This window comes from Oreochromis aureus, linkage group 7 (genome assembly GCF_013358895.1).
Source record: "Oreochromis aureus strain Israel breed Guangdong linkage group 7, ZZ_aureus, whole genome shotgun sequence".
NCBI lineage: Eukaryota > Metazoa > Chordata > Actinopteri > Cichliformes > Cichlidae > Oreochromis > Oreochromis aureus.
The window spans coordinates 13,557,461-13,567,969 of NC_052948.1; the positions used below are offsets into that span (position 1 = coordinate 13,557,461).

General features: G+C 39.4%; 1 protein-coding gene across 1 annotated transcript; it reads left to right on the top strand.

Moving 5' to 3' along the window:
* Positions 1–183: 183 nt before the first annotated feature.
* Positions 184–10,507, top strand: LOC116326266 (sodium/potassium/calcium exchanger 1). Its single transcript, XM_031747465.2, has 9 exons — positions 184–1,233; positions 1,992–2,051; positions 2,281–2,389; positions 7,604–7,693; positions 8,749–8,837; positions 9,021–9,278; positions 9,368–9,457; positions 9,583–9,749; positions 9,869–10,507. The coding sequence occupies exons 1-9, from the start codon at positions 211–213 to the stop codon at positions 10,116–10,118; spliced, it is 2,136 nt and encodes a 711-aa protein (XP_031603325.2). The 5' UTR covers positions 184–210; the 3' UTR covers positions 10,119–10,507.
* Positions 10,508–10,509: the final 2 nt, after the last annotated feature.

The window sequence follows — 10,509 nt, forward strand, 5'->3', positions numbered from 1 at the left end:
TCCTTTCCAAAAGCAATTTTATCCCTGTTTTTTCTTTACTGTACTATAGACTGGGTATTCGATGGATTTGAAGATGTGAAATGAGTCACATTGCTGGAGTTTTGAATTCTGCCACCCCATGGTCTTCTGGGGAGAGAACTGGACTCCACCAAATTTTATTTATGCACTTTATTTCAACCTAGCCAAAAGCAACACTGCTGCTGGAGAAAAATGTATTGTACAAGAAGGAAGCGACTGCAGCTGAGCAGAGTTCTTTTTCTCCTCTCTGGGGTTTTCCTCTGTACCCTCTACCAGCTGACCATCAGCACTAGACTGTATGAGCCTTTGGCAATGCCTCAAATTGCAGAGGATAGTGGGGAAGGTTCAACAGAGGGGGTCGAGGAGATTGCAGATCTGGGGAAGGCTCTATCTACAGCATATGATTTAGAGCAAACTGAGCAAACAACCACAACGTATGATGTCCATAATGCAACTACAACTTCAGTATCCACAACATCTACAACTACTGAATCGCCATTATTGCCAACAACAAATCGGACTCTTGTGCATTGCATCTATGTGGCACCTGAACTTCCTCAGGAGACACCCGCGCCAGCTCCTCCTACAACTACCGTCCCACCAGCTTTTCCGGGTGAAGCTCCACATATGAAGGGTGATTACCCAGAGGACATTTTTTCGATCGAAGATCGCAGACGTGGCTGGGTGATCCTTCACATTATCGGGATGATGTACATGTTTGTGTCACTTGCAATTGTGTGTGATGAGTTTTTTGTTCCTGCTCTCGGGGTAATCACAAACAAGTTGGCAATCTCTGATGATGTGGCTGGAGCCACCTTCATGGCCGCCGGAGGTTCTGCCCCTGAGCTTTTTACCTCTTTGATAGGAGTCTTCATTGCCCACAGCAACGTGGGTATTGGCACAATTGTGGGCTCAGCAGTTTTCAACATTTTGTTTGTGATTGGAATGTGTGCTTTGTTTTCTCGGGAGATTCTCCATCTGACCTGGTGGCCTCTATTCAGAGATGTGTCGTTCTACATACTTGGCCTCATCTTTCTAATTATCTTCTTCCTGGATAATGTCATAATGTGGTGGGAGAGCATGATGCTGGTTGCTTGTTACTCTCTCTATGTCATTTTCATGAAGTTTAATGTGCAAATAGAGCGAGCATTCAAGACCCAACTCCACAAACACAAGAGCATTGTCAAAGTTATTGCTGTAGAGGAACCTGACAAGGTAAGATCTCCTATTAGAGAATTCATCAAAGCTCTTATCCTCAGTCAGACAACTAATAAGTCTGTTGTTTGATATCTATATTGAAAGGTTTTCTCCATTTTCACCCAAACCCATAGACTAGTGATAACAGAAAACAACCCAATGAAACTTTTGAAGAGCTAGGTATACTAGCTAGGTATTAATGCATTCCTGCTGGAGAGACATAAATCAGCAGATTTTAAGATATTTAACTAGTAGAGGTTTTTGTAGGGATTATTATTAGCAACTAGAAAGCAGTTTTGTCACATGATATATAGGTAATTTTTTATAAAAACAAAAACACCCCAAAGCTAATCATGAATGCTTTCCAGAGTTATAGCTCCTTTAGCATCCACGTATAGTGTGTCCAAACCTAAACAGTGTGACTGAGGCTTAACTTACACCAAGTAAAGGGTTTAAGGGTTTGTTCATACTCAGGGTTTTTGAGGGCGGGACTCCCAAAAAGAAAATGTTTTATTCTTTGTTGAAAATGCTATTTCATATCATTTAGAATCATTAATAATTATTTTATGGGGATAATGGATACAATAAAAAAATACTGTCATCCTCTGCTTTTTAAAAAAAAAATTGTATCTGACATCATCAGGTCAGGCAGCGTGTGCAATGAGTGAACTAGCAATGCATTAAATAATAGCACTAATATAAAATCTACCAGAATGAACTTTGGTTTATCTCTGCCGCTGAATGATCATCACTGAACAAAACATTGTTGCACACAGACTAATGGGAACGGTGAGGATAATGCCCTTCCTGCTCCAGAGGACAAGAATCGTTTAAAGGTAAAAATCAATTCACCAACCAATAAACTGCAAGAATTAATTCACAAAGACCAAAAATCTTTATACTCTTCATACTCACAGTCTTATTTTTTTAATAATTAAGACAAGTGCTGGCTCACTGCACTAGTTAAGAAAAAAGCCACTATATCCACTATCGCATGTTTAACAGTGATGTACTATTATCTGTACAGTGACTAGCTATCATGACCTCAGCCATCTCTTTCCCCAGTTGAAGCCATCCCTTCAGCGAGGGGGGAGTTCTGCTTCTTTGCACAACAGCACAATGAGAAACACCATCTTCCAACTCATGATTCATACATTAGACCCTATAGGTAATGGTGAGTACTATTTGATAGCTGTGAATACTGTTTGATGACTGATAACCGTGCACCAAGTGCTTTTATAATAGCTGTCTGAGTACTATGTCCTTCTCATTCTAAAATGGATTAGCAAAGTGTCCCACATGAAGGCAACACTAAGTCCAGATTGATACTAAGCAGATAAATACCTACCCCAGTCTGTAGAGGGATCCATTTAGAGGCCTGTAGGAGAACATGAAGAATATCACCAGGGTATAGCTGCAACACACTCTAAGAAAAAGTCAGTAAGTGCATGATGACGTGGTTTCTTTCTCTTAAATTAGTTAAAATGCAATGATTTAAAAGATGTAATATAAGCTGGGTTGACAGTGTGATGATGGGCTGACCTATCCTGATTTCACATTTGAGAAAATGGTTACAAAGGTTATCTTGTGGCATCATTCTGTTGATAAAATGTCAGTGTCATCTGGCTACCTGTCGGGGTTTAAAGCTATATGTATGGCCCAATTTGTGGTCCTGCTTATACCAGTGCACATTTCTTCTCCTTAGGCTTCAGGGTAGCACTGCGGCAGCACAATAATCAACATTTGAATATACCTAACATCAGGATCAGAGCTAACTTGCATGAACTCCGCATCAACTGTGTTTTCACACTTATAGTTCGTTTACTCTGGTCCGAATCACTTGATGAGTTTGTAAACTTGTACCTTTTCCCCATGTTTGGTTTGTTTTCACACAGAGAAAAATCCAAGTGAACTCCAAGCGAACCAAAATGTGTTAGTACAAATCAAGCCTTAAGAGGTTTATCTGATATGCTCGTTTCCATGTTGTAAAACATCGTAACAATGTGATTGATCACTTGCAATATTGATGCAGGAACAACACCAACACTGCAATATCAGATCGAGCGTGAGAATATTCAGTCTGCTTATTGGCCAGGATGGGAATGGGATGTGTCTAGGATGGGAATAACAAAAGTAAAAACAGGATGAAGGTGTTGTGTTCTGGACTATTTTTGTTCTAAATTTATCTTTATTTCATGGCTAGTTGCTAGCTCGTATAGACCCTTGCACATCTATAGTACCCTTCCGCTTTCAGAATACAAAGCATTCATGGCTAAAGGGAGTTTTCAGCTCAAACGTATAACATGTACATGGCTTGAATCAGTGTCGGATCACATTCACACCATAAACAAACTTCAAGGAGTTCATTTGCACCAAGACCACCTCCTCTAAAGGCTCTTGGTGTGGTTACTGTGTTCATATCTGCACAAACGTACTGCACGAAGGAGGGAAACGATCCAGAGTTTGATTTAAATAGGCTAAACACAGCAGGCATGAAAGCACCCTGAGATCCATCCAAGAAACATCAGTGACTTAAGTAATTCTGTCAAGCAATAATTTTTAGTCAATCACACTTTTTCTCATGTCAATCACACTTTGTCTCATCTCAAATACTCTAGACTGTTATTATGTACCTACCACCACATTGGCTTGGGATGGGTGTATTTAGTCTAAAATATGAGAAGTTGAAAAACTGACTGCTGACGCTGTCTTTCTGTGGTTTTTGCTGTACTACTGGTAATATTAATAATTATTTTAGCCTCACTGAGAGGAATGGCTGTGTGATGGAGGCAGATCAACAGTCCAGTCTTTGTTTATCCCCGCTTTTCAATTCAATTCAATTCAATTCAATTCAATTCAATTTTATTTATATAGAGCCAAATCACAACAAAAGTCGCCTCAAGGCGCTTTATATTGTACAGTAGATAGCACAATAATAAATACAGAGAAAAACCCAACAATCATATGACCCCTATGAGCAAGCACTTTGGCGACAGTGGGAAGGAAAAACTCCCTTTAACAGGAAGAAACCTCCGGCAGAACCAGGCTCAGGGAGGGGCGGCCATCTGCTGCGACCGGTTGGGGTGAAAGAAGGAAAACAGGATGAAAGACATGCTGTGGAAGAGAGACAGAGATTAATAACAGATATGATTTGATGCAGAGAGGTCTATTAGCACATAGTGAGTGAGAAAGGTGACTGGAAGGGAAAAACTCAATGCATCATGGGAATCCCCGGCAGCCTACGTCTATTGCAGCATAACTAAGGGAGGATTCAGGGTCACCTGGTCCAGCCCTAACTATATGCTTTAGCAAAAGGAAAGTTTTAAGCCTAATCTTGAAAGTAGAGATAGTGTCTGTCTCCGAATCCAAACTGGAAGTTGGTTCCACAGAAGAGGGGCCTGAAAACTGAAGGCTCTCCTCCCATTCTACTTTTAAATACTCTAGGAACAACAAGTAGGCCTGCAGTGCAAGAGCGAAGTGCTCTAATAGGGTGATATGGTACTACAAGGTCATTAAGATAAGATGGGGCCTGATTATTTAAGACCTTGTATGTGAGGAGCAGGATTTTGAAATCAATTCTGGATTTAACAGGAAGCCAATGAAGGGAAGCCAAAACAGGAGAAATATGCTCTCTTTCTAGTCCCTGTCAGTACTCTTGCTGCAGCATTTTGGATTAGCTGAAGGCTTCTCAGCGAGTTTTTAGGACTTCCTGATAATAGTGAATTACAGTAGTCCAGCCTGGAAGTAATAAATGCATGAACTAGTTTTTCAGCATCACTCTGAGACAGGATATTTCTAATTTTAGAGATGTTGCATAAATGGAAGAAAGCAGTCTTACATATTTGTTTAATATGTGCATTGAAGGACATATCCTGGTCAAAAATGACTCCAAGGTTCCTCACAGTGTTACTGGAGGCCAAGGTAATGCCATCCAGAGTAAGAATCTGCTTAGATACCATATTTCTAAGATTTTCAGGGCCGAGTACAATAACCTCAGTTTTATCTGAATTAAGAAGCAGAAAGTTAGCGGCCATCCAGGTCTTTATGTCTTTAAGACATTCCTGCAGTTTAACTAATTGGTGTGTGTTACCTGGCTTCATGGATAGATAGAGCTGCGTGTCATCTGCATAGCAGTGAAAATTTATGCTATGTCTTCTAATGATGCTGCCTAAGGGAAGCATGTATAATGTAAATAGAATTGGTCCTAGCACTGAACCCTGTGGAACACCATAATTGACCTTAGTGTCTGAAGAGGACTCTCCATTTACATGTACAAACTGGAGTCTATTAGATAGATATGATACAAACCACTGCAGTGCAGTACCTGTAATACCTACAGCATGTTCTAATCGCTCTAATAGGATATTATGGTCAACAGTATCGAACGCAGCACTGAGGTCTAGCAGGACAAGCACAGAGATGAGTCCACTGTCAGAGGCCATAAGAAGATCATTTGTAACCTTCACTAAAGCTGTTTCTGTGCTGTGATGAGCTCTGAAACCTGACTGAAACTCTTCAAATAAGCCATTCCTCTGCAGATGATCTGTTAGCTGTTTGACAACTACTCTTTCAAGGATTTTTGATATGAAAGGAAGGTTGGAGATTGGCCTATAATTAGCTAAGACAGCTGGGTCTAGAGATGGCTTTTTAAGTAAAGGTTTAACTACAGCCAGCTTGAAGGCCTGTGGTACATAGCCGATTATTAGAGATAGGTTGATCATATTTAAGATCGAAGAATTAATTAATGGCAGGACTTCTTTGAGCAGTTTTGTAGGAATGGGGTCTAAAAGACACGTTGATGGTTTGGAGGAATTAATTATTGAAGTTAACTCAGAAAGATCAATTGGAGAAAAAGAGTCTAACTTAACATCGATGGTACTAAAAGTAGCTGTAGATAATATTACATCTGTGGGATGATTATTGGTAATTTTTCTCTAATGATAAAAATTTTATTTGTGAAGAAGTTCATGAAGTCATTACTAGTTAACGTTAAAGGGATGGTTGGCTCAGTAGAGCTCTGACTGTTTGTCAGCCTGGCTACAGTGCTGAAGAGAAACCTGGGGTTGTTCTTATTTTCTTCAATCAGTGACGAATAGTAAGATGTTCTGGCTTTATGGAGGGCTTTCTTATAAAGCAGCAAACTATTTCTCCAGGCTAAATGATGATCCTCTAAATTTGTGACACGCCATTTCCTCTCCAGCTTACGAGTTATCTGCTTTAGGCTACGTGTTTGAGAATTATACCACGGAGTCAGGGACTTTGGATTTGAGGCCTTAGTTTTCACAGGAGCTACAGTATCCAGAGTCGTACATAGTGAGGAGGTAAAATTATTAATAAGATAATCGACCTCTGTTGGAGTAGCGTTCAGATAGCTGCTCTGCTCTATGTTGGTACAGGGCATTGAAGATGATAACAGTGGGTGGATTATATTCTTAAACTTAGTTACAGCACTTTCAGAAAGACATCTACTTTGATAAAGTCTACTCTCCACTGCTGTGTAATCAATTATTGTAAATGTAAATGTTATCAGGAAATGATCAGACAGCAGAGGGTTTTCAGGAAACACTGTTAAATATTCAGTTTCTATGCCATACGTTAAAACAAGATCTAGAGTGTGATTAAAGTGGTGGGTGGGTTCTTTTACATTTTGAGAGAAGCCAATTGAGTCTAGTAACAGATTAAATGCGATGTTGAGGCTGTCATTTTTAGCATCTACATGGATGTTAAAATCACCCACAATAATTATTTTATCTGAGCTGAGCACTAAATCAGATAAAAAGTCTGAGAAATCAGAGAGAAACTCTGTGTAAGGCCCAGGTGGACGATAGATGATAACAAGTAAGACTGGTTTCTGAGTTTTACAGCTGGGGTGGACGAGGCTAAGCATCAGGCTTTCAAATGAATTAAAAGTCTTTTCATCACAGCAATTTATTAGTGCGCCGTATTTGCAATCAAACTAAGAAAAGAAGTTTACTATAAAACAAAAGAAAAATAAGTAGTCCCAACTTAAACATTGATTATCCAAAAAGTAAATTAAACTATTAAGAAAACAATTCTGTAGTACATCCACTGTGGCCACTGTAGCTGACCATATAGTCAGTAGCTCCTCCCACTCCAGGAAATGACAATTAAATATCAGTTAAATACTAAATTAACTTATAGTAGTTCTCAATCTAAAGTGCAGTCTGATGAAAAGATGAGCAATAAGTTAATCAGATGCAAATCTTAACCACCAACATTTTCAATCAGGCTCTCTTTAGGATTTCATGAATAATATAGCAGCAATATACACATAACGAATCTAAATTAAAAGGACTTTGTATTGTGTTTAGGGCCCTCCATGTGACACCCATGATTCTAATTTTATTTTGCCTCTTTGTGTTTGTAGGGAAATTTAAGGAGAAAGCTGAAACTCTGAACAGCGTGGCAAGAAGGAAATCAGACGCCAAAGACAAAAGTGAAGGTAGCACTGAAGGATGTGAGCATCATTCACTGACTAGAGACTGACATCTGCTTAGTATCATTATCAATAGCTGGTCTGCAAAGCATTAAAATCACATGCGCAAAATGACTTAAAAAAATAAAACAGGTTTTCTTTTTCAACATGAGTAGATGTCGCTATACGCCAACTATCATAATAAAATAACTGTTTCCCCATTGTAGTAATATTTTAGCATATACCTTGGAAACAGTTAGTACACACTACTTAAAGATATATATATACTGTATGACAGTGGCGTGACTTTTACAAAAGAGGCAAGCAGAGAAGATTCACCAGCCTCCACAATACTCAGACAAACATCTTATTCCACTGTTTAAAATTTAACAAGTTAAACTGGAACAGATTAAAAAATACCATTTTTGCTGTCTGTCTGCACTTTACATGGATGTCTTCAGCTTTTGGCGCTCTTTCCTGGCTGAAGAATTTTAAAATATTATTACTTCTATAAATGAATATCTACTATATTACCAAATATTACTTGCTAACAAACTGAGAATGACAGGAGGTGGAGGAATTTGCCAAATAACATTTTAGCAAAAAAGTAATAAAAACAATGAACAGATTTCACTACACATAAAACTTAATTATGGGAAAATTGTCAGAAAAACATGGTCAGAGCAGCCCTCTCCACCGTCATCACAGCTTTCCTTGTGAATGTAAGGAAGTATTAACAACTTTTTCACACTCCATCTTCTTTGCATCACACATGTTGGCCAAGGTGGTTAGCAAGACGAAACTCATCTGTTCTGCTAAATCACTGAAGCTTGTTTACTTGCTAATGCTAGCTTTATGGGTTTTTTTTTATTTGACAGACCTGTCAAAGTGCATGTACAAACCAAGTGCATATACCTATGAAGAGAAATCAAGGAATATATAGGTATATAGCTATGAAGACAGTGAATGAATTCAGCTAATGCATTGACTGCAGTTCTTCCTGTAATCAGTCCTGAAGTCTTAAAATAAAAAGTCTTTCAGATAACTGCATAAGGCCCCGCAGTTAATAAGCAAACTCTTTGGGATTCCTTTCACAGATGGTGGGGAAAAAACTGAGCAGAGCAAAGAGCCAGAACCAACCCCAGCTGCAGAAGAAGAAAAGAAGGAGCAGCCAGAGGACAAGAAGGTACTCTCCAACCATGTCCTGGTGGCTTTCAAAAAGCCCAGAAGTCAGTCTTTGATTCCTGTCTATGTAAGAGTCAATGCACAGATCAATGATACAACTTGTGGGCACCTGCTTCTTTAGGATGGTTTGACTTTTGTTTCTTTTTATCATATTTTTTTAATTGCGGTATCTTTCCTACTTCAGGAAGATGTACCAGCAAAAGATGATGGGTCAGAAGAGTCAGACGACTCTGAGAGCGACGAAGAGGACAGCGATGATGAAAGTGATGAGTCCAGTGAAGATGAGGATGATGATGAGGATAAAGACGAGGAAGAAGATGAAAAAGATGATGAACCTCTGTCTTTAGAATGGCCCGATACACGTCGAAAGCAAGCAACCTACCTCTTCCTGTTGCCCATAGTTTTCCCTCTGTGGCTTACCGTCCCAGATGTTCGCAAACCGGTGAGAGATACCGGAATATTTCTGATATCAGCTTTGTTAATTTAAATCATGCTGCATTTTGCTTTTCCATAACTCACTTTGTCCGATAGAAATCCAGAAAATTCTTTGTTGTGACCTTCCTGGGCTCTATTCTATGGATTGCTATATTCTCGTACCTCATGGTGTGGTGGGCCCATCAGGTCAGTTACTTTAGAGGCAAATGCTCTGCTTTGTTTCCTGTTGATGTGCATTGACACACAGTATCGCTTAAAAGATCTGCGTAAACTAAAAGCTGAGCACCTAAAAATCTTGTTCATCTTCCTAGGTGGGTGAGACTATTGGCATCTCAGAGGAAATTATGGGCCTGACTATCCTGGCTGCGGGGACCTCCATCCCTGACCTCATTACCAGTGTGATTGTGGCTCGTAAAGGCCTGGGAGACATGGCTGTGTCTAGCTCTGTGGGCAGTAACATCTTTGACATCACTGTGGGGTGAGCCTCTATAGCTGGATCTGTCATCAATTTCGTTTTTAAAGCTGCTTAACACAAACTTTAATAATTCCTTTCTCTCCTTTTTCTTTATGTTTTTTCACTATCATTTTATTTAAAAGTCTCCCAGTCCCTTGGCTCCTGTACTCAGCCATCCATAGTTTTGGTCCAGTGGCTGTCAGCAGCAATGGGCTCTTTTGTGCCATTGTGCTGCTCTTCCTCATGCTCCTCTTTGTCATCATCTCCATTGCTTCTTGTAAATGGAAGATGAATAAGGTGCTGGGTTCCACCATGTTCCTCCTCTACTTTATCTTCTTGGTGCTCAGTGTTATGTTGGAAGATCGTATCATCATCTGCCCAGTTTCCATCTAATTCTTTCTGCTGAACTGTTAACCTTTTTGGGAAAGGATCTCATGAGCATAGACCTGGATATCTATAGGAAACATTCAGAAAGCTACGTGCTCTGCATTGTTACCAGTGAAGTGTCTGGTATGTCTGCAGCAATAAAGCATTTTCTAGAACCTGATACTCACTTATAGAAATAACGGCAGCTTTTAAATTGATTTTCATAGTACACGGGGAGATGCATGACTACTATCTAATACAGTGTAGATATTGTGGTGTAAGACCTAACAGAGATGCTAATGGGTTTTTTTATGCACTGTCTATGAAATGCAAGTAAAAGTGTTAGTTTGTGGACACATTTCGAAAAATGTAGGCTACTAAATGTGTATTTTGTATCATCGTAAGTAAATAATTTTGT